Source organism: Drosophila eugracilis, unplaced genomic scaffold (genome assembly GCF_018153835.1).
Source record: "Drosophila eugracilis isolate 14026-0451.02 unplaced genomic scaffold, ASM1815383v1 contig_1765, whole genome shotgun sequence".
NCBI lineage: Eukaryota > Metazoa > Arthropoda > Insecta > Diptera > Drosophilidae > Drosophila > Drosophila eugracilis.
This window is the reverse complement of record NW_024572605.1, coordinates 517,546-538,916: the sequence shown is the minus strand read 5'-3', so window position 1 is coordinate 538,916 and position 21,371 is coordinate 517,546. Positions and strand designations below refer to the sequence as shown.

General features: G+C 46.7%; 4 protein-coding genes across 6 annotated transcripts; 3 read left to right on the top strand and 1 right to left on the bottom strand.

Moving 5' to 3' along the window:
* Nucleotides 1-1,494: 1,494 nt before the first annotated feature.
* LOC108107343 (ubiquitin carboxyl-terminal hydrolase 43) lies at nt 1,495-15,401 on the top strand. 2 transcript variants are annotated; one of them, XM_041819834.1, is made up of 6 exons: nt 1,495-2,435; nt 11,063-11,296; nt 11,358-11,627; nt 11,698-13,528; nt 13,595-14,373; nt 14,433-15,401. In XM_041819834.1, exons 1-6 carry the CDS (start codon nt 1,887-1,889, stop codon nt 14,481-14,483), a joined length of 3,714 nt encoding a protein of 1,237 aa, XP_041675768.1. In that variant the 5' UTR covers nt 1,495-1,886; the 3' UTR covers nt 14,484-15,401. The 2 variants fall into 2 exon arrangements, with proteins under 2 accessions (XP_041675768.1, XP_017070331.2); XM_017214842.2 differs by having other exon boundaries at nt 1,495-2,447.
* Nucleotides 15,402-15,657: 256 nt separating this feature from the next.
* Nucleotides 15,658-18,599, top strand: LOC108107290. Its single transcript, XM_017214746.2, has 4 exons — nt 15,658-15,804; nt 16,799-17,091; nt 17,157-17,483; nt 17,694-18,599. The coding sequence occupies exons 1-4, from the start codon at nt 15,784-15,786 to the stop codon at nt 18,322-18,324; spliced, it is 1,272 nt and encodes a 423-aa protein (XP_017070235.1). The 5' UTR covers nt 15,658-15,783; the 3' UTR covers nt 18,325-18,599.
* A 316-nt stretch (nt 18,600-18,915) lies between these two features.
* On the top strand, nt 18,916-20,740 carry LOC108107291 (suppressor APC domain-containing protein 2). 2 transcript variants are annotated; one of them, XM_017214747.2, is made up of 3 exons: nt 18,916-19,004; nt 19,478-20,335; nt 20,396-20,740. In XM_017214747.2, exons 2-3 carry the CDS (start codon nt 19,478-19,480, stop codon nt 20,738-20,740), a joined length of 1,203 nt encoding a protein of 400 aa, XP_017070236.2. In that variant the 5' UTR covers nt 18,916-19,004. The 2 variants fall into 2 exon arrangements, with proteins under 2 accessions (XP_017070236.2, XP_017070237.2); XM_017214748.2 differs by having other exon boundaries at nt 18,916-19,162.
* Nucleotides 20,741-20,758: 18 nt separating this feature from the next.
* Nucleotides 20,759-21,347, bottom strand: LOC108107295. The gene is made up of 2 exons (XM_017214751.2): nt 21,229-21,347; nt 20,759-21,166 (listed from the first exon to the last, which is right to left on the bottom strand). Exon 2 carries the CDS (start codon nt 21,164-21,166, stop codon nt 20,804-20,806), a length of 363 nt encoding a protein of 120 aa, XP_017070240.1. The 5' UTR covers nt 21,229-21,347; the 3' UTR covers nt 20,759-20,803.
* Between the last annotated feature and the right edge of the window lie 24 nt (nt 21,348-21,371).

Genomic DNA, 21,371 nt, shown 5'->3' with positions numbered 1-21,371 from the left:
TTCTCGGCTCGGGAGAAAAGGGAAGGAAGGACAGAAGGCATAGCACCCAGTAGGTCCTCGGCTGGTAGTCAATTTTTTATTTATTTATTTTATGCCTACGCACATACGCGCCTGGGGAGAGAAAGTGGGGAAGTGGGAGAGTGGGGGCTGACAGGTGTCGCCGACTGAGTGGCTGCCTGACAGACTCGGAAAAGTGGGTGTGGCCCTTCGGCTTTGGCGGGGTGAAAAATGGTAGCCTATTATTCTTTGTATTGTTTTATGTGGCATTTATACGCGTATTTTTGTCGTCATTTAATAGGCGAGGCGAACTCGCAAGGAGAGCGAACACCCCGAGTGGAAAATAACAAAGGCAATAGACCAGTCACCCAATCCATCCGCGCTGGAGGGCAAGGGCTCCTCCGCCTCGTATCGCCATCCAATCAGTAGATAAATAACACATAAAATGAGGTGCTTAATCGGGTTTGAAGTGATGAAAGTGAAACTGAGCCATTGGCATGCGGTCCGTCCGTCCTCGTCCTGTTTGCGTGTGTCCCGCCGGAGGCGATAGCTTTGTCTCCGGCGTAAATCTTTGGTATCAACCGGGTATTTGAATATCATTTGCGGCCGCCGAATTTGGCCGCGTGCGTGTCCTTTAGCCGTGACGGCATAATTCCACTTTAAATTGCACGCGTACATAAGTAATTCATCAGTATTGTTTGCATAAATTAGGTTGCAAAAATGGTTGATTGACAAACGCTTAAATGGCTCATACAAATTTAAAGCTTTTCGGAGTTTCTCGTTTGAATATCGCGCGCATTTCTAAAATTATCGCTTTTGAAAATTGGTATTTAAAGTATTTTTTATGTTATTTTCACATCGATAGAAATAAATAAAATGAATAATAAATTAAATTAAATCAAATTATTAAAGTTGTGTTCAATTAAATTACATGTATGATTAATTTCATAAAAATCAAGCTGATTTTAAAGTTTTCAAATAAGGTGTTGTTGGAAAGAATTATGTAAGGAAAACAACTATGTTCATGGGAAATTCAAATAATTTTATATTTTTCAAATTAAAAAAGATTATGTAAGTTAGCGGCTATAATAAATACGTTTATGATGAATATTCATAATAAGCCACGCTATGGCATTGGGTGTATGGTGGGAAAAAACGGGCACACTTTTCTTCTAAAGTACCAAGCCTTAACATTTCTCTTAAAATGTTAACAAAGCGCCATTGCGGGAGAATAAGGAACTGCCGCGAATCGGTAAAAATAAATTTAATTTAAAGTAAAAGACAGAAGATAACACACTTTGTCCTACTCCTTCACCCTTTCTATTTCCTTTACTGTTAGTTTTCGTTGAAATCACTTTTACTAGATGGGAAAACATTGTCTACAATCGATATTTACAAACGTATCGATGCCGATGCATCGGATATTTTTCAACACTGCGAAAGAGGGAGTAAAAATTTAGTTTAAAGACACGGCCACACTCTTGTTTAGGTTAATAATACTATCGCATTCGCGGCCCCAAAACGGTCCAAAAAAAAAAAACGGTTCGATCGCGCGACCATCGACCAGTTCAGCTTTTTGCTTCAACGCCGCCGCCACCGCCGCTCGAAAAAGTGAAAGTATTTGCATCGAAAGAGGAAAAGATTCGTGGACTTTGTGAAGAGAGGCGGAGGCAGACACAAAAAAATAGCGAAACGAAAATCGGGAAGAGTGCTCTAACGAGGCCGCGGAAATCACTGCTAAAAGGTCAATTTCAATTCGCGTTAGCTTAGTTAGTAATTAGTTTAGTAGTACAGTACGCCCGTGCAATTCATACATAAATACAAATATATGTGACCGAAATCTGTGTGTTGAGTGTGCGAGAGAGCGAGATAGCGACAGCAAGACCAACATGGGCACAACAAAGGAGCGAAGAGAGCAGAACGAGGGCGACGCCGCCACCACCCACTCAACAGAAGCAACAACAACAACAGCAGCAACATCAGCAGTAGCAGCAGGAGCGGGTGCTACTACTACAACAACCACGACGAATGCCGCCAAAAAGATTCGCCGCGCCTTCTCCATGCCACGCAATCCCTTCCGTTGGTCGCGTAAATTCAAAACGGCAGCGGCCTTTACGTCGTCCTCGGGAAATGCGGAAAAGGATAACGGAAGCGGTGGCAAGGATAACGGAGGAGGAGAACGGCGTGGCAGCCACACGGCCATCTCGTCGTGCGTGGGTGGGGGGCGTGGCAGGAGCGGCAGCATTGTATCGCTTAGCAGCTACGAGGCTCCCATTACGACCACGAACAGCAACAACAACAATATGGCCAACAACAACATTACCACCGCCAGCAATGGAAACCACAACAACAGCAATAACAACAAGCGAACACGTGCCCTGCGCCGTTCGTCCTTCAGGAAGTTTCTCAACCGGATCGCCCAGCACCTGAGCTCAACGGTAAATGTCGTGGTAAGCTCTAAAAATATGAAGAAATATATACACTTTTAGTATATTTTAACAGATTTTATAGATACGTTTGTTTACGAAGAGTTACAAATGTGTATTGCTAAATCTATGACTAGGTTTCTTCGAATTTCGCGATCTGAAAATAATCAAACAAACCCTAACATTGTCCTCTCTATAGAAATGTGGTGACTCATAGTACTGAGGAATTCTTTTCCTTGTTTGTTGTAATTTTTAATCGAGCGGATCAAAGATATTCTAGGAATGTGTAAATAAGTTTATGGGACACTTTGTTTTCCAAATTTATATAAAGTAAAACATCTTTAACAATTAATGAGTTAATCAATATAATGAGTAATTTATTTATGATGCAATGAGTTTGAAAATGTTGTTAGAATTACGATAAAAATTCCGTTTCTTTACCCTTCGGGTATCAGTACTTGTTTAAATAATAATAAAGAACTCATTCCCAACTCTGATCAAGGCTTTGCAAACGGAAGAAACGAAATGACTTAATAAAGTAGATCAATAATAAATGGAGGTGTTAATTACGTTTTTCTCACCATAACAACTAGTTTCAAATAGACTTCGACAGTTATTCAAGTTCATTTAATATATCAATTAAGTGATTAGAAACACAATCTACAATCTTCTTACGAAGGCTGCTAGAGGGAGAGTTTACTTTTCAGGGCGTGCACTTCGGTTAAATAAGGCAATATTCATTGTGTGTAAATTACTAGCAAATAGGAGAATCTAACAAAAGGCAGTCTCCTTTATAAACTGTTTATTCGCCATTAATGTGTGCGCATAAACGTAGCCTATATTTGTACATATGTGTGCAGCTCTAGTATACCTTTCTTTCTTTTCTTTGTTAGCACGCTGCTTAGAGTGCAGCTTCTAGCTCCGCTCTTCTCTGCATTCCGTATCCCCCACATTCCGTGCTCCGTAGTGCCCCTTATCAGGAGTGGAGCCGTGGAGTCATGAAAGGCATCGTTTAGTGCGTTATCGGTCCCTTTGTTTTGCTCGTGTCTGCGGCTGCTCTTTGCTCTTTGTGTTCGCCGGACACATGGCATCTGCATCTGGATCTGAGTGCCTCCGATTTGGCACCGTCCTGGTTCTGGTTCTGGTTCTGGGTCTTTTGTGCCGTACATGTAGCGTCACCACCCACAGGGCGGCGAAATGGGCACGAATCGCCCTTTGCCACGTTTCTGTTTTCGTTTACCCAGCTTTTCTGTTTTGCTCCCGGTGCTGAGTCACATTTTGCGTGACCGATGATAAGGGAGAAGTATATATCAGTCCAAAAAGCGGCTTATTGGGACTTTGGCAGGCGTTCTCTTCTTGCAGGGAGTTTCGGTATGGTAATCTATATAGTAGCCCGCCTTTGTTCACACATTCCATGCTGCCGGATAAAAAGCCTTTGTTTACACAACTATAAATACATCGGATTCCGCTTTTTCGGAGTGTATCTCAAATGTTCTACGCTCTTCAGAGGCAATTTACGATTACCATACGCGAGGACGGGGCATGGAAATTAATTTTATTTTAAACAATTGCTGTCTCATTATTATCATAATTTTTGTTGTGCTTTTGAGTGGCTGGTGGAGTGGTGGAATAGTGGGTGGGGGAATGGAGGGGTCTGTAACTAGGTGTAGGTGGGCACCTTTTGTTTCGCAGACAGCAATTGTTCAAACAATTTTTGTGTAAATGTTGCCAACATTTGTTGCTCCGTTCGCGCTATAATAAACAAACAAGCAAACACACAGAGAGCCCGAAAAACAAGAGTTTTTCAGGTCGTGCGCTGCTGGAGCGAGACAGCAGTTAATGATGGCCTGGGTAAGCCGGGGATCGGGAACTCCGGGGAACTGGCAACTGGCAACTAGGGAACACAACTCCCGAGAAGGAGGCGCAAGTCGACAAATGTGTGCCACGCTTTTGTCAGAGAAGACAGCACAACAAAGTGGGGAAAGCGACAACTGAAGAGCCGAAGACAAGTGCAGGGCGCAATGACACACCCCGAAGCATCCAGTCATTCCCCTATTCTCCTCCAAAAATCAATAGCCCCAGCGACTCGTTGCTTCTGGAATTGAATTTGATCTAATAATACTTACATTGGGTGCCCAGTTTGTGCGTATCAATTTATAAACAGTAGAACCTCGAACATTCTGCCGCCTTACCTTTGGGTATTTTCAAGTTGCTAGTCCTAAGACTAGAAGTAACTGCACACGGAGTTATAAGCCAGATTGGGTTGTTAATGTTTGTTATAATTGCAAGACCCGCAACCTACTTTAGTTAGCACGATCCATCGACGGCGGCTCTACTGTGGCTCTAGGATTGTTGTTTCTCTAAAAGTTTGATTAATTGTAGAGGGCAAGACCTTACGGCTGTGGTGCAGCTGACCTTTTTAGCGCTTGGAATTCCAGAACGATAACCGCATACAAAAACATACTTAATTTCATTCAAAACGACGAGGCGGCAATGAGTAGTGAAGTGGAGTGTTTGGGAGGAGGATGTGGAGGGGCCAAGTGCGGGTGGAGCACGTAAAGCTCAATGAAAACTGCAGTATCTATAGTTTCCCCCACTGAGAGGAGACCCAGCGGAAACGGGGAAGCTGCACTAACGGCTTTGGGAAAGCTCAACTGATTTCAAGCACAAGCTTTAACTGAACCGTTATTGGTGTACAGACATTGGCAAGGTGCAGCCGGAGATGTATAGTATTTTAATGCCTCTTACCTTTTGTCTTCTGTCTTTTGGCACCTTTCACCAATAAAAGCCACGAAAGAGGCAAAACATTCGGTTAGCCGAGCAACAAGTACTTATTACTGCTGTTGTCTGTGAGTATTTTCTTAATGACATTATGTGGCAAGTGACCATTGTTGATGTGGTTGTTGTGCGCTTACCTCATTGTAAACAATTGCTTTGATTTATGATTCATGCCTCTGGCACTTGGCATCTCGCTTCGCGTATTTCGCATTGATTTTATTCAGAAGCTCAGTTTGAATGGCTGCGGAAAAACAAAAACAACAGCGCAAAAAGCGGAAAAGCGAAATGCAAACTGCAAAATGCGAAAAGAAAAACGAAATCGCACTGCGAGAACTGCGAGAAACCTGGGAAAACGGCAGCCACAACACCAGCAATAATATGCCTTATTAAAGATTGCATGCCAAAAATTGCAAATGCCAATGGGTGCAGAGGGAGGGAAGGCCGCAGGGTGGAACGGGGAGGTGGGTGGCAAGGAGACGGCGTACAAATCAGAAGTGACACTCTGTGTGACGATCAACACCGCCAAAAACAACACGTGAGGTAGACTGCGCACATGCAAGCAAATACACAAGGAGCAATACTCTGCAAGCATTAGAAATGCTAAGTGCCTAAGGAATCAGATATAGTCGTCTATATATAGTACTACTTCCATTGAATAATCGAAAAACTATATAACTATGAATCATGAAATACTGCTTTGCCATGACGACTTTTACAGACATTATTCTCTGTGTAGCGGCAACAGTTTTGTCTATTTCCGTAAGCTTTAGCTTAGCCACCCACAAAACCGTGTCCCATGTTGTTCCTGCTGTTGTTGTTGGTGCACTTGTTGATGGCAAGATTAGTACGTAACACCGCCGCCCCCTCCAGAGCCCCCTGCCCTGCCGCGCAGCGCCAACCCTGTTTGTCCGCTTCTGTTTGCTGATTTTCTATGATATTTCAAGTGCACGAGCGGGGGATATCCCATATGGACACGCGGGGTTCAAGGGGCTCCGGGGCTCTCGCGTATTCGTACTCTTTGTATTCCGTATTTCCGCCCGGTGGCTCACACGTAACTTTTGCTGTTGTACAACTGTGCGAATTATTGTCTATAGCTGCTTGTTGTTGTGTTCCTAGTGCGATTCCTAGTGCCACAGTTGCTGTAGTTGTTGTTGCTTTCGCTGGGGTTGCTCCGCACGTTTTCCGACCCGCTCAGCCCCTGTCTCTCCCTCTCGCCCTCCTTGTCTCTCTGTGCCGTTCTGACTGAATTCGCTTTCAAGGTAAAATCAATTGAGATCAAACTAATTGAAAAAATGTTTTCAGAATTTTTAGCCTTTGCATTTATTTTTGTACTTCCATGGCCCGGCACGTTTATTTTCATAAACAATCATTTTAAAATTAACATTTCGGCCCCAAGGGGACGGGGTGGCATGATATTAGCAGATTGTATTGTGCGGGACTGGCATAGGAGTTATGTTTTCAGCGCTTAGGCCGTCTAATTGGCCGTTACTCTTTTCTGTTTGCTTAGTTCCCAGACGGCAGCTAGAAGTTATCCCCGTCATTCTAAGCTAATTACGCACCGCTTAGGTGCCCCCAGCATGATATATGGCTATAAAGTCCCATAAAGAGACCCAAAACCGTCATCGAGCATTCCACTCTGCACTGAGACCTCCTCCCGTCCGAAATATTCCATTATGTTCCGTTCTCGTACGTATGTGACAGCAGGTCCGAGTGAAAAGTGCAAAATTATCGCTGGTCGTCTGCTGTCAAGCGATTTGCCCTTGCCCGAAAAAGCCACGCGAGGGCCTCGCAAAAATAGTCGGTCCAAACCGAACGCCGCATATCAGTTAAAGTCGACAGAAGTCATAGGGGCTGTCGTAACAGACAGTGCCGATCGCAAGTGTAGGAAATGGGTGCAAGTGCTGCAGGGGAATCAAGTCAGGAAACCTGAAATATTATACGATATACACGAATGATTACCTTTCGAGTGACTGGGTTCAAGGGGTCCTTCAACTGATTCATCGAAACACTTGAGTTTTTAAAATAATTCACTTGCGGAATTAATTTAATCGCTGACCGATCATGACAGCTGAATAAGTGCCATTAAATAATGTCAGTTATGAAGTATCTAACATATACCTTAAACAACTTTTTCTATAAATAATATAGAGTGGGTAAGATCAGCTATTTTGGTTCGTAAAAGCTTCTGCTTTTGAAAAGACCCCCATGGTCTAGAAGTGCTACACTTATGCCGCGAACTGTATATGTAGATATGGGCCCCTGAGCACTCGTATCTGATAAGCGGCATGTTCGCAAGGTGGCCGGATTAGAGCCCCTTTGTAGGCGCAACCTTGACAGAGCTTCGCGTTCTCCTCCACGTAATCGCGCCCCTTCCGAAATGGGCGTGGTGCTAGCCGCGTGCGATATTCTCCCGACTTGCATAATATATACATATACAGCTAGGGTAACTTATTGGCTTACCGAGCGGGATTACTCGACTGGGGATAACGTCTGGGGGAGACAATAAAACCATAAAATCCAACGCTGTTTCAGGACCTTATCTCGCATATCCCAAATCACAGTCGGATAAATGTGTTGCCATACAAATCTCGACCGGGTGGGATCGGTGATTACGGTGACGTTATTCATTAGTGATACGCTCTCAGGTGTCACGTGATCGTTTGCGGGTCGAACTCATCGTTTGGAGCAGAGTTTAAACCCGGAATGGCCGAGTATCGAATGCGATTTTGCGATTAGACTATTGACGATTGAGGAATGGGTGGTGATAAGGAGGGGAGATATATGGGGGCAACTGGGCTCTAATAATAGTCTGCTCGAGCGTTCCATTAATAAAATGCCGTCCAACCGGTAGGAGAACTAGATAGGAGACTCGGATCTGCGATCGCTCTCGATCTTACCGAGATTCCGCTCTCTCTCTCTCTGCCTCTCTATGTATGGGGCCCAGCCCAGAAGCCAATTTCATTCATGCTCTGGCCAAGATCTCGTAGGTAATAACAGCCTCGTGGCAACCACATCAACAGCAATTATCTTCAATTATTTACAATTATTTAATAAAAACGCAAACGTAACTGCACAACAGATATATCTGCATCTGGAGCGGCTTGTTGTTGTGACTTACGTAAAGGCAAGGCAAATACCCGAGTGCAGTGCAATATTTATAAGTTATCTGTCGCGGTGCCGTGGTACCGTACCGCTCGCCCCTGCCCTGCTCCCACTGCCTTATCACAAGAGCTCTGGCCGCATAAACACACATTTGCTCCGCCGGAATGGAATTTTTGCTGCCTGAAACGAATAAAAAACGAAGCAAAAGCAGCAAGAATTCGAGACCCGGGCATAATAATTCGATACATCAAGTTAAGCGGAATACGCAAATGTAAACAAAGCCATGGGATGATGGCCTGAGGAGGACACTTGATACATAAAGAAAAACATTTGGGGCCACTTGACTGCTCGACTGACTACTGACTGGCGGCCAGGCAAAGCGGGAGAGATTTGCTTAAATTTATAAATAATAATGACGATGATGATAAAATTGCCGGCGCGAATTGAGACAAGTGGCCAGTGGCCAGTGGCTACTTTTATTCTATTCCTCCGCGTTTGTGGCTCAATTAACCAGCGAGAAATGTAAAATGGAAGCCGGGCGAACGCGGCGTATGCGCAACGTCTCGAAGTCTGCTGTTTCGTCTCCAGCTGTGTGAGAAATGACCACCGCGATTAGGTCAGCAGACACATATACTCGTACGTTATGAAGCAGGAAAGAGAAGGAATTATATGTACATATATAGACGAGATCTGGACATGCGTTCCCCGCAGAAATTCCGCTCAATTTATTTATTGAGGCCCTGTCCCAACCGCAGAATCGTGGACCCCTTCTTTGCGATGGCTTTGGCTCGGTTTACATCTCTGCCGGCCATTTTAATTGGGTTTGCCTAATGAGTTGAGCTGCTTAGATTCGGAACCCTTTCAGCTTACCGCGGCGCCTCTAATTATTAAGAAAATCCGCTTAGAGCTGGGCGAGTCCGGGCTGAGAACCCTGAGGTCCACGGTTCAGTCCTTAAGATTAAAGCGCTGGAAAAGGCGACTCTTAAAGTTGGCCCCGGCTCTTGCCCTTTGCAGGGCATCTTTTGTCTGGGAAGGCACTCAAGCAGCCACTTGGCCGCCATTCAACGTGGTCACTCCCCCGCCCGGTCCATTCCTCCGAGAACACAATACAAATGGAATTTGTTCGATGCAGTCGACGTCAGTTCAATGTCAATTTGCCAACAAAAGCAACAATTATTCAAAGCCAGCGATGGGTGGGGAATGGGTGTCACTAAGCTTAAGCGAATGAGACAACGAAATCCCGGCTAATGTCTTGGGAACTTGGGGACTTTCCTGGAGCGTGATGTGGTGGTATATCTGTGCTAACTGTCTAACCAATCTGCCTGTTTCTCCCCCTTAAATGCCGCATCTTCACCTTCAAGACGGAGGAGCACCACTCGCCTGCGAATCGCATCGCCTTCATTGAAATCGTGCCATTCTACACCGGATGCTGGCGCAGAAAAGAGGTACCAATCTAATCAGTGGGCTATAGCCTAAAGAGCAAAGCATAGCGTAATGTCATGATCACCAGCCCTGCACCAACGCCCATCCCACTCACAGAGATTTATTTCTTTTTGGCCAATTTACCATTGGCCGTCGACTTATTTGCCACTTTTAGGTTTGCGTGGGTTTTCGCTTTCAGAAAACGGGTTTTTGTGTTCGATTTGCGCTTCTTTCGGTCGTTGTTTTGCCCACTTTTTGTTGTCTCTATTGAATCCATTATCCGCTGGCTTTTGTTTGATATTTTTCTACAACACACTCGTACATCTCGGCTGGCATGGAACATCGAACGATGACGTTACCAGTGTTACTCATCTTTTGTCCGACTGTCTGCTTTCGTCACCGAGTCTTGCATTTCCTAGGGAAATCATGAAATAAACCCACTTAGCATTGACCCCGCATCAGCCGAGTGACCTCGAAGTGCACACCCCATCCCCTCATGCGGCTGCCAATTTCATAATCCACAAAATTTCATTGCTGAACGCAACCGAAGCCGTTAAAGGCACTTGGCCACATCGAAAATGCCACTGCCAACAGCCACAGCTCATTCCGTTTACTTTAGTTGCGTTTCCCAAGCTTGCTTTTGAGAGGTGTGCTCTAGTTGGACGAAAAGAGGTATTGCAGTTTGAACAATCATGAGCGAACACCTAATGAAATGCTTAAGATCATCTATCGAAACATGCGGACACGGCATTAATTTTCATTTTCGTTTGGCACTGCAACTTCCCAGTCCTTGATACTTACTTTATGGCTTATGGAAAGTTTTTCAGTTCTACAGATACGAGTATAAACACCGATCACACCTCCTCATCATGCTAAAGTAATTTCGATTTCTTTGGCGATTAACACAGAAATTTTCCAGACGATTGAGCCCAATCACACACCCTCTTGGTTTACTCAGCTCCTCAGCCGCATTAAATATGTACTCCTAATTGGTTCATTAAACAGTTCCATAGTAGTAGAGCACATTCGCGGAAGCTTTGACTCATCTGCATATCGGTAATATCTGCCAAATTGTTTTCTTTTGAAGGGTATTTACTTATTCGTTTGAGCCTGACAGGCCTTTCTTTTGCCTTGTTTTCTAAATATTTCTTCATTTATCGCAAATTGATGGCTGTGCGCAGCGCTAAACCATTTTTAATTGGCAACGAAATTGAAACCCAATCGGCTCCCAGTCCACTCCGATGCACTCCAGTGTGATCTCGAAACGAGTTTCTTGAACAACATGCAATTTGTACTCCCCAGCGTCTAACACAGTTCCCCGCTTTTCCCATTCGCAGGCTAACAAACATGGTCAGCAATCGGCCACGGGATCTTCGGGGATCGGCGGAGGAGGAGGACCAAGTGGCGGGGAACGAGTGCCCCCGATCGGAGGCTATCAATGGCCAGCGGACCAGACCCCGGGCGTAATGGGACTGAAGAACCACGGCAACACGTGCTTTATGAACGCCGTGTTGCAGTGCCTCAGCCATACGGACATTCTAGCCGAGTACTTTGTGCTGGATCAGTACAAGGTAAATATAACATCTCTCTCGCTCATAACTTCATCTAATCCTCGACCTTTCTCCCGTACAGGCTGACCTGAAGAGACGCAACAAGATCAACTCGCGTAAGTTCGGTACCAAGGGTGAGCTCACCGAGCAGCTGGCCAACGTGCTGAAGGCTTTGTGGACCTGCAAGAACGAGAGTGACCATAGCACCAGCTTCAAGGCAGTAGTGGATCGGTACGGCACGCAGTTCCGCAGCTCCACCCAGCACGACGCCCAGGAGTTCCTCTTTTGGCTGCTGGACAAAGTGCACGAAGATCTGAATACGGCCAGTAAGCGGAGATACAAGAGTCTCAAGGTAAGAGCAACTTCAATTTGGCGGCTTCCACTTTCTGAATCCACTCGACTAATAGTTTTATCCCGCGCAGAACTCATACGGCCGCTCGGACGAGGTGATCGCCGCAGAGACGCTGGCGAACCACATCAGGTGCAACAATAGCTTCGTCCAGGCCGTGTTCCAGGCCCAGTTCCGTTCCTCGCTCACCTGCCCGCGTTGCGAGAAACAGTCCAACACCTTCGACCCCTTCCACTGCATCTCCGTGCAGCTGCCTCAGCTCACTCAGCAGACAATCTTCGTCACGGTAGTCTACATGAAGCAACTTCCACGCCAGGTGCGAATGGGCCTTCGAGTGCCGGCAGGGTCGCCGATAGTGGCCCTTCGCGAACAGCTTCAAACAGACACTGGCATCGAGGGATCCCGCATGGTGTTAGTGGACTTAAATGCCGAGGGATTCTCTCGCGTCTTTTACGACACACAGCCCGTGGAGACATTAGCTAGTATTGATACGATTTACTGCATAGAGGTGCCGGAAGCAACTCCTGCTCCCAAGGCTGTTATTGCGACCGAGTTGGGGGACAAGCACGCTTCCACAGCAGCCCCTGCTCCTTCTGCTGCGGCAGCTCAATCGCAGGCTGACCTGCTGCTCCTAGTTGCCAACGTTTACCGAGCTAAGGATGGCAAGGACATAAGCCGATTCGGAGCTCCTTTCAGCATGAAGGCACCTCGCGACTGCACCTACCAGGATTTGCAGAAACGTATGCTGCGCGAGATGGCGCCGCTGCTTAAGCCAGAAGTCTTTTCGTATGCCACACCGCTTACCGAGATGTTCCGGATTCGCCTGCAAGACCCCTCTGCTGACCCGGATACCTACCTGGAGCAAGTGGAGCACCCGCTGCTTACCGAAATGATCGACCTGGCGCTTTCTGTGCTGTCCTCAGAAGCAGGGCCCCAGCACATTAAGCTCCTGCTGGAGTGGAGTTCGCCCGAGACACACTTCATCAGTAAACAGCAAGAATCAGAAGAGGTCGTTGTGGAGCACGAGAGCGTGGCGCGCCTCAGTGCCAGTAAGCCGAGCGACACCGCCTCACTAACCTTGGAGCAGTGCCTGGAGCACTACACTAAGGCGGAAACGCTGAGTGCCGAAGATGCTTGGCGCTGTCCACACTGCCAGCAATACCTTCCCGTCGTTAAGACTCTAGGCCTCTGGTCACTGCCGGACATTCTCGTGGTGCACTTTAAGCGCTTTCGGCAACATCAGTCTAAAGGGCCGCAGGCGGCCAAACTAACCACAATGGTAAAGTTTCCGCTGAACGCCTTTGACATGTCGCCGCACCTGGCACGCGGAGTCCACGAGAGCGCAAGCAGCTCGCTGGGAATGGGAACGGGAATAGGACTTGGACTTGGTCTGGGTTCAAATCCATGGAAGAAAGTTCGCTCCGGCGATTCGCGCTCATCCACGCTTAACTCACGCTGCGACCCAAAGGACACGCGCTACGATCTGTACGCAGTGTGCTATCATCAAGGAGATACTTTGGAGACTGGCCACTACACAGCCGCCTGCAAGAATCCGTACGATCGTCAGTGGTATAAGTTTGATGACCAGCGCGTGAGCAAGGTGCCCGAGGACGACATCGAGCAGGATATCATCAATAATGAGGCGTACATGCTATTCTACCAGCGGCGCAGTGTGGATGCTGGCGAGTGTTCAGGATCCAGTTCAAATTCTGGGGACCACTGGGTATCTCGAATCGCCCCAGCCCCTTCATCGTCGGCTTCCTCGACATCTGGGAAAGATAAAGAGCCAGTTAAATTGGAGGGCTCGAATGACAACACCACTGAAACTCCGACGGCAGCGGTGGCAGAGAAGGCTCAGTCCAAGCCAGTGGACATACCCCAAATATGCCAAGAAAGGGCGGAAGGTAAGCCATCTAGAATTTATAATGTTATGGAATCTTTCCTAATCTCAGTGTCTGCAATTTTTTCAGTTAACGTAGAACCAACGGATGGTGTTCAGGAAAAAACATCAGTACCACATGAGCTGAATATTGAGGAACTGGCTTATGCCGATGCAGATGTGGATACCAGTTTAAGTGAGACTAGCAAGACGGAGGCAACTCAAGAAGTCAAGGAAGAGGCGCAGAAGATGGATGTGGAAGAAGCAACGCCGATATTTACCATGGATGAAGATTGCGCCGACCTTGGGCAGAAGAAGGAGGACGAGCCTGTAAAGAACGAAGGCGATCTTTTCGAAGCCCACCAAACGAGCGAACCAACCTCCGAAGTCAAGACCAATGGTCATGTGAGCTCTCCGTCTAGCTCTTCCTCCTCAGAAAGCTCGCTTTCTTCACGCTCCTCGCCAAGATCGCTAAGTACGTCAGTGACGGCTGCTTCTACTCTGCACAGCAAGTTTAACGGCCACAAAAACGCGGCTCCGGCTCTGTTCAATGGGAATACACCGCAGCTTTCGTCCAGCTTGCAGTTATCCAGGCAGGTTCTGCAAAACCACAATTGGCATGGATCCAGAAGCAGCGTGTCAGCGGTGGAAAATCATCAACAGCAGCAGGCGGCAACGGCGGCCAGTCTAAGCTTGCGGCACTCGTTCTCCACAAGTTCCAATTACACGGAGACACTGTCTTCGTTGCTACGCAAGTCTGCCAACACGTGCAGCAAGGACACCTTGCTGTTCATTGACCAGCAGAGTCACCACCATACAGCTGGACTGATCGAAGATGACGATGATTCATACATGGGCCGGTCCCTATGGGTAGGTCACACTAACTTGAAAACCTAAAGTTGTTCGTAGCTAAATCCCTAATGTTACAGATATCCCCCGTGACGCCACACAAACTCATCACTGTTTCGCCCAAGAATTAGAGGCGACATGGTGATCCATCGGAGCATAGACACAAACAGAAATGGAAACCGAAAGTGAAAACGAAACCGAAATGAGAACATACACAAACGCACTATAGCCATAAGCCTAAAGTTTACTTTATATGATATTTCTGAACCGGAGCTACCGAGCGATAAGCGAAAAGCATTATGAAGATGTTATACAACTTTGTTTACTTTAAGATATGTACTCATATATACGATAGTTGCAATATTGCATTAAGTTTGAAAGTTGGATGAAACTTGAATAGAATCCGTAAGCCTTAGATTACTTATTCGATAGCAATTCGAAGCCAATGACGAGGATTAGTTTTCTTTATAATTTACCGAATTGACATTGATTTGTTTTTCAAACCTAACGACTACCGATATTTATTTAGCCAAACATTGAAGTACAATTTGATTTATTTATTTCCCCATTTCACCCGGTTACCTTCTTGTATAGTTCTCTATCAGTTCAGACGTAACGATGAAGTGCTTGGCATATCTAAGTTTAGCTTTTTGTACACGAAACCAAGTTTCAAACTACAATCTACGAGCGTAGTAATAAATCTAAGGACATGTATTCTCTTTAATTACTATTACTTTGATATCTATATTAATATATTTGCTTGTATCTTTTCCACACCCACATACAATTCTGGCACAACTGCATGATACTTTCGATTCGATGTCGGGCTAGGACTTGTGCGGCGTTTATAGTGCAGATCTATATACAAACATATATATTACTTTATGAATAATGTATTCTACATGTAGAAGAAAGCATTACACCAAAACATTATATTGATAACAAATGTTTAAGGACTCTACCACACTGTTTTCTGGTGAGAAATAACTTTATTACGGTGTAAAATGTTCATTGTATTCATAAATAAACGTAAAGTTGTTGAATATGAATTATGATTTCGGAAAGATGGTCGGGATATGAAATATTATACATGTCCCGTTTATACACTAATAATAATTTTCCATTTCCATTTGAAACGAATCGTGTGCAGCCTAAAAGTATGCCATTTAGTTTGAAGGCCTTCTTTAAGCTTGGCTCTCTCAGAATATACCGAAGTCAAGGTAAAGCTTTCTTTCCACTTTCTTATGCTCTTATAGGTCGACCGGGCTTCAAAGAAGCTAGGTTCAACGTCTGCAGCGACTTAGCTCAAGACTCAGTTTAGTTGCTGCACTTGACGCGTCTGGTTCTGTTTTCGAACACTGCGGAACGCACCAAGAACCAACCGTAGAAGGCTAAGTCCAAGAACCGACTACAAGAAGCGATCAAGCGGAAATGGATTATCGTTTAGTGCTGGTATGTCATCATTACGGTGTGCTAACTGCTAAGTTCTTTCGTGGCTGGGAGTCAAGTTCGTTGCCCAAGTCTTTTGTTTTGCAATACGCTAGCATTGGCGAGCGAAGCGATCGCGTTTACTGTTACCCAGTCGCTGGGAGCCGCCTGATTCTGGAGCATGCTAATGATTTAAGCTAACTGTGGAGCAGCGTTACGTTCTGTTCTATTCTACCCCTTCCTCTGGTTCGGTCTTCCAACTCCTGGCTTTTGGCTGGGTGCCGAGCAACTTTCCCGTTAGTCGTGTGGCACGCATATTTGGAACAGACCGCCAACGAGTTCTATTCTGAGCAGAATGGCCTGCCATTGGCCATGAAAGGCGGTCGGGTCTCCAATCTGCAATTGGGCTAACAATATTTACCTATGCAAATTGGACGAGCTCTGTTTGGGGAACTCTCTCGCAGGGCAAACGAGTTTCTGGCCCATTAGAAGGGAAAAAACAAAAGAACGAGCTCAGAGACTGACCCAATTTCAAATTCTCCGACGCCGCATTTAAATTCCGCTGTGAACCGTCTCACAAAGAGAGAAATTCCACAGCTTCTTGGCACTGCATCCGCCCACAAGCCAGTGCCACTTGACCTGGATAACTCCGATCTTTCATGGAACTTTTGGTTTCATTGGTGTGCTGCTGCCCAGAATTTCAGGGAAAGTTCCCTCGAACAATTAATGGTCAAGTGAGCACGGCAGAGAGATGCAAAAGTCGCGTCTTGGTTTCAGTTGCTGCTCGGTTTGTTTATCTTCACGGAAACAGAAACTTTCGCGCTTTCGCCAAACAACAAAACAATGAAAAATGTCTGACTGGCCGAACAGCCCAAAGATCTCGCTTTTTTCTCCGGACAATACCGGGCCATTCACATTCACCGACACTTTGGGGCAATTAACTTGACTCCAGTCATGGCATCCATGGCTCTATGATTCCACCTTTATTGTGACTGTTTTTTGTTTTGGCCCCTCGCAGAAAATTCTCAGCTTTCTGCTGTTGGCCCATTTGGCCCAAACCCAGCAGCAGTCGCCATCGGACTACACCGAGGATCAACCCCCGGAGGGCTACTATGCCTTCGTCGAGTCTCCGAATGCTGTGCCTCCCAAGGTCAGGCCGCCCCCATACACCTTTGTTAATGCTGAGTGCAAGGATGTGGCCGCCGGCAAAAAGTCCGCCGTGTCCGTTCACAACATTTGTGGGGATCTGAACAAGGGTCAGATTCCCAAAAATCCGCTAGGACAGAATGTGTTCGGAGAGCCCTATCCATTGTAAGTGACGGGATTTCTAGAAAGGGATTTCACGTAGATTTCTCTAATAAAACTCCCCTCCCCAGCGAACTCATTCGAAACCAAACGCTTAAGTTCCTTTCGAAGACCTTGCCTGTTCTCAAGGCCGACGACACTCTGCCCAAGGTCACACAGATTATTCGCGATGAGCCCGTGGAGCAGCTGGACAACAATAACATTGACAGACCTTATCCGACAGGAGGATCAACCCGCGTCCGCCGTAGTCTGCCGGAGGGCGTCGAGTCCAACGAGTACAGCTACTTTGATCCCGCCCTAGATGAGGAGGAGCAGCATAAGCAAAGGGAACGGAATCACCAGCAACGCAGAGCCGCTGAGGAGAGGAAGCCAAGAAAGTTTTGTGACGGTGGAGGAGTGTAAGTTGGTACCTAAAATATATGTCTTTAAAAAGGTCATCTCAAAAATATCAAAAGCACAGAAAAAATTCAAAATATTCAGAGGGCAGAGAAATGTATCTTGCCGTTTCGCCTTTCTTGCTATATTAATATTAATATAACCGAACTAATTAATTTCTGAGAAAATCAACTTCCTTTACTTTAACTTTTTATTTTTAATTTGTCCGATAGATTCTGCACCTTATACAGGGCTATACAGGGAGATACCGGGGGAGCTTCCCCTGCCACGCCTACTGCGGAGCGCCGTGAGGAGGTGGGTCCCATCCGGTACGAGGGTCCACCCACTCCGTGTCCTGCTAAGGTGGAGTACGCAACTCCCGTTTTCGCCAAGAACTACCAAGGTGCCTGGCGGTATGTGGTTCAGATTCCCTACGAGGGCTACTTCACTCAGACGGTGGAGGTGACGCGCTGCATCCAAGCACGATGTCATTATCTGGACGGTGGTTGCCTGTCCTCACCACGCTGGGTTAGCCTACTAGTTGCAGAGATCTTCTACCCCAATGCGGAGGATACGGTGCCAACCAGCTCGACCACCACGCAAGCCCCTTCGGTTCAAGACTTCCAGGCCTATCAGCAATATCTGCAAAAGCGAGCCGGCGTGGCCACCGCCTCTGACGGCACCTCCTCCGGAGCACCTGGCTCGTCGGCAGCTTCGGATGCCCACTGCGATGGACAGGACGAGCTGGGCTGCTTCCAGGTGCGCCTCTACTACGACTGGTTCCTCATCCCCGGCTCCTGCAAGTGTTGGCGTCCAGATTACTTCGCCAAGTACGTGCGCCGAAAGTCGGTGGCCGATCTGTGAGCACAGTCTGGACCAGACTTGTCAACGAGATTCTTAAAATAAACTTAAATCCTAGCAATTAGTGTAAAACAACATTAAGATGAAAGGCTCATTCTAGTAATCCGTCAGAGGGCCTCTTGCGGCCCACTGGATCACGCAGAGTTTGCAGTTCATGCCACAGATACTAGATACAGCTACCAGATACATTATTAACCTAGGCGATTAGCTCCCTCTTTCGACTGATTAAGCCAAGCGCATTGCATTTCTACTAATAAATACGTTTCTACTTAAATCTTGAGAGCAACAATATTAAATTCGGTACTCTCGGCGGGATTTCGAATTCGTTTTTGGCCTAGGCTGTGTTTGTGTTAGCTTCCTGGCGCTCTCCCACTTGCGTTTGTATGGGTCGCCTCCAAAAGATCCACCGAAAACCCGCAGAAACCAGTCGCGCAAGTTGCGCATGCGTGCGAGACTCGCGCCTCAAACCTCAGCCACTGCTCTAGTGTGCAGTCAACATAACCAGTTGGTTGGGTTTGGGCGCTTCGGTCGGGGAAGCGATCAAAGCTGCATTACTTACACAGAATAGGTGCAGAGCGGGCGCAGAAGCCTTGACGAACGGCCTCAAAAGGCTGCCAGAAGAGCCGCACGAAAGAACTGGATTGCATTTGGATTTCAGGAGCCAACGTTTCCGCATAGCTTGGGTAAGCAAATTGGATGCAAACTCTTTGTTTATAAACAATACAACAAATCTGAGTGATCTTATAATCAAAGACTGGATTTGGAGCACACATAACATTCAAACACATCGTTCAACAAAAACAACAAGCCGATTCGGAACTCTGTTCTAAAAGTAAGCTTGGTAGCTTACAGAACGCCTAAGATATTTATTACCAGATAATATTATATTATAAGAACCGCATACTTAGACTAAGTTCTACACAATAATTTTCACCTCCTTAAGAAGTTATTTCATATAAAAATGTTTTTACGAAGCTTTTCTAAAAAATATTGTTTATATACATACATTAAGATATGGGCAACAGCGTGCCAAATTCACACACCTTTTGTTTGAATCAACCCAACGCAAATTAGCTCCCATGAATATTCAGTTATGTATTGGGACCAAGCGTGGGACGATCCATAATCTTACCCGACTTTCCTTTTTGATCCGCAGATGAAGATGCTCGGCCAAAACAGCACCAGTTTGCTAAACCTCAGCATCGGTGATGGAGGAGGCAACCACGGACAGGTGCAATCTCAATCCCTGGACATGGATCCACTGCCAAAGCAGTTCGTTGTGTCCATGAAGAAGCTATTCGATATCCTGGACGATAAGCAGAGCGGTTACGTGCGGTACACTGATATTGAGAAGGGCTGGCAGGACGATGGTTCCAAAGGATTACCGCGTGGGGTGCTGGACTCACTGCGTCGAGTCACTCCCCCCAGCAGTGGTCTGCTCTCTTTCGAGCGCTTCTGTGCTGGCCTCAAGTTGTGCCTTCTCCGCAATCAACAGCAGGCAGTTGAGGACTCGAAAATGAGGTCTCATTCCCAGGTGAATCTTTCTCCGGAAATGGACTACAGTTCACCTGCACCACCGCCCAAGCCCCCACGACAGGTGTCCAAGTCACCTGCCTTGGGAAAAGCCGACATACGCCATGCCCTTCAGAATTGGCAGCTAAACCTAATGGCGGACGCCGGGAAACCGAAGGTTCCTCCGTCGAGAGAACAATTTGAGCACCGTGGCTCTGCAGATGGTGGTTCCTCATCCACCTCCGCCTCGGCTACCGACTGGAGTCTTGCTCTCCCCGCGGTGCCCAAGAAAACAAGTAGCAAGCGCAGGGAATCCCGAAGGCACACTTTGCAACACGGCATCGATTACAACATGTTGAAGCGGATGAAGCAGTTGGAGGAGCAGCGAGAACTGCTCCTTTTTGGACTCGATGGTGTAGAAAAGGCGCGTGATTGGTACATGCAGCAAGTGCTGAACGTCCAGGAGCAGATCAAGTATTTCGGCCGCTTGGGAACCAGATTTGTTAGTGAGCCACTCTCTAGCTTGTGATCAATAGTAAACTTGTTCTTGATTTCTCTTCAGGAACAGTGGTCTGAGCTCCAGCAGGAGCGGCTTAACTTCCAACGTGCCCGTGTCCTAGAGGCGAATCGAAGTCTCCAGATTCTGGCAGATACATGGGAACACGGCGGATACCCACTGCACATAAACCTGGCCCTGCCGACGCCGACTGTCCCGAAACCACGACAGATGTCCGATCTTCTGAGCCGTGTCCGGGAGAAGACGCCGGTCTTGTCAAATTTATATGATCCACATCACTCTCACTCCCATCCGCAGTTTTTGCGTGCCATGTCAAACTTCGTGCTTAGCCAACCCTCTCCGGTCAGCCAATCCTCCGCCGGACTAGGAGACGCCGATGTGGTATACTGAGAAATTAATTCCACGGCGTACTTTGTAAATAGTATATTATTAAACGACTCAACAGACTCTAAGCTAGAGGGGATTGGGATAGCGGCGCATATACTTGTTTAGCTGCTTGTAGTTGAGGTTGCTGCCCGGTTGAACAATTCCCTGGTTTACGGTCTTCTTGGCCTCGAACTTCCGATCCATGTAGCACTTGTAGCAATTTTGGAACTGGCTAATCTCCTTGTGGCAGTACTTCTCTACGAACTCGTTGTCCTTTAGGCAGGCGAAAAGCACTCCCATCTCCTGGAGGCAGGCCACATCGGATCCGGAATCCGCTTTACCGCTCACAGTGTTTTTTAGCCGCAGCGGCAGAATCTCCTGGAAGGGCACATCCTTCTCGCTCTGCGGCGATCGGCCACGGGCGGCATAAAGGGCTCCGGGTACTCGCATCTGAAACTCTTTGGATTAGTAGCTGTCTGGTTTTCAGTCACAATATATTCAATCTCGCTCACCTCGTAATTTCCAGTCTCTTGGCCGAACCGAACAGCTGTTTTATGTTACGTCACAAACATGTGCCCATATTTCGAATACTCATTAATACCAAAATATTAAAAATATCCTAAAAGAAGAATAACCAATATAAAACTTTTAACTT

Excerpts from the sequence above, each read along its gene's own strand:
- LOC108107343 (XM_017214842.2), top strand. The coding sequence starts at position 1,887 with ATGGGCACAACAAAGGAGCGAAGAGAGCAGAACGAGGGCGACGCCGCC. Across the intron at positions 11,297-11,357 it reads TTGTGCTGGATCAGTACAAG|GCTGACCTGAAGAGACGCAA; the intron begins GTAAATATAACA and ends TCTCCCGTACAG. Across the intron at positions 14,374-14,432 it reads ACATGGGCCGGTCCCTATGG|ATATCCCCCGTGACGCCACA; the intron begins GTAGGTCACACT and ends CTAATGTTACAG.
- LOC108107290 (XM_017214746.2), top strand. The coding sequence starts at position 15,784 with ATGGATTATCGTTTAGTGCTG. Across the intron at positions 15,805-16,798 it reads TGGATTATCGTTTAGTGCTG|AAAATTCTCAGCTTTCTGCT; the intron begins GTATGTCATCAT and ends GGCCCCTCGCAG. Across the intron at positions 17,484-17,693 it reads TTTTGTGACGGTGGAGGAGT|ATTCTGCACCTTATACAGGG; the intron begins GTAAGTTGGTAC and ends TTTGTCCGATAG.
- LOC108107291 (XM_017214747.2), top strand. The coding sequence starts at position 19,478 with ATGAAGATGCTCGGCCAAAACAGCACCAGTTTGCTAAACCTCAGCATC. Across the intron at positions 20,336-20,395 it reads GCCGCTTGGGAACCAGATTT|GAACAGTGGTCTGAGCTCCA; the intron begins GTTAGTGAGCCA and ends ATTTCTCTTCAG.
- LOC108107295 (XM_017214751.2), bottom strand. The coding sequence starts at position 21,166 with ATGCGAGTACCCGGAGCCCTTTATGCCGCCCGTGGCCGATCGCCGCAG.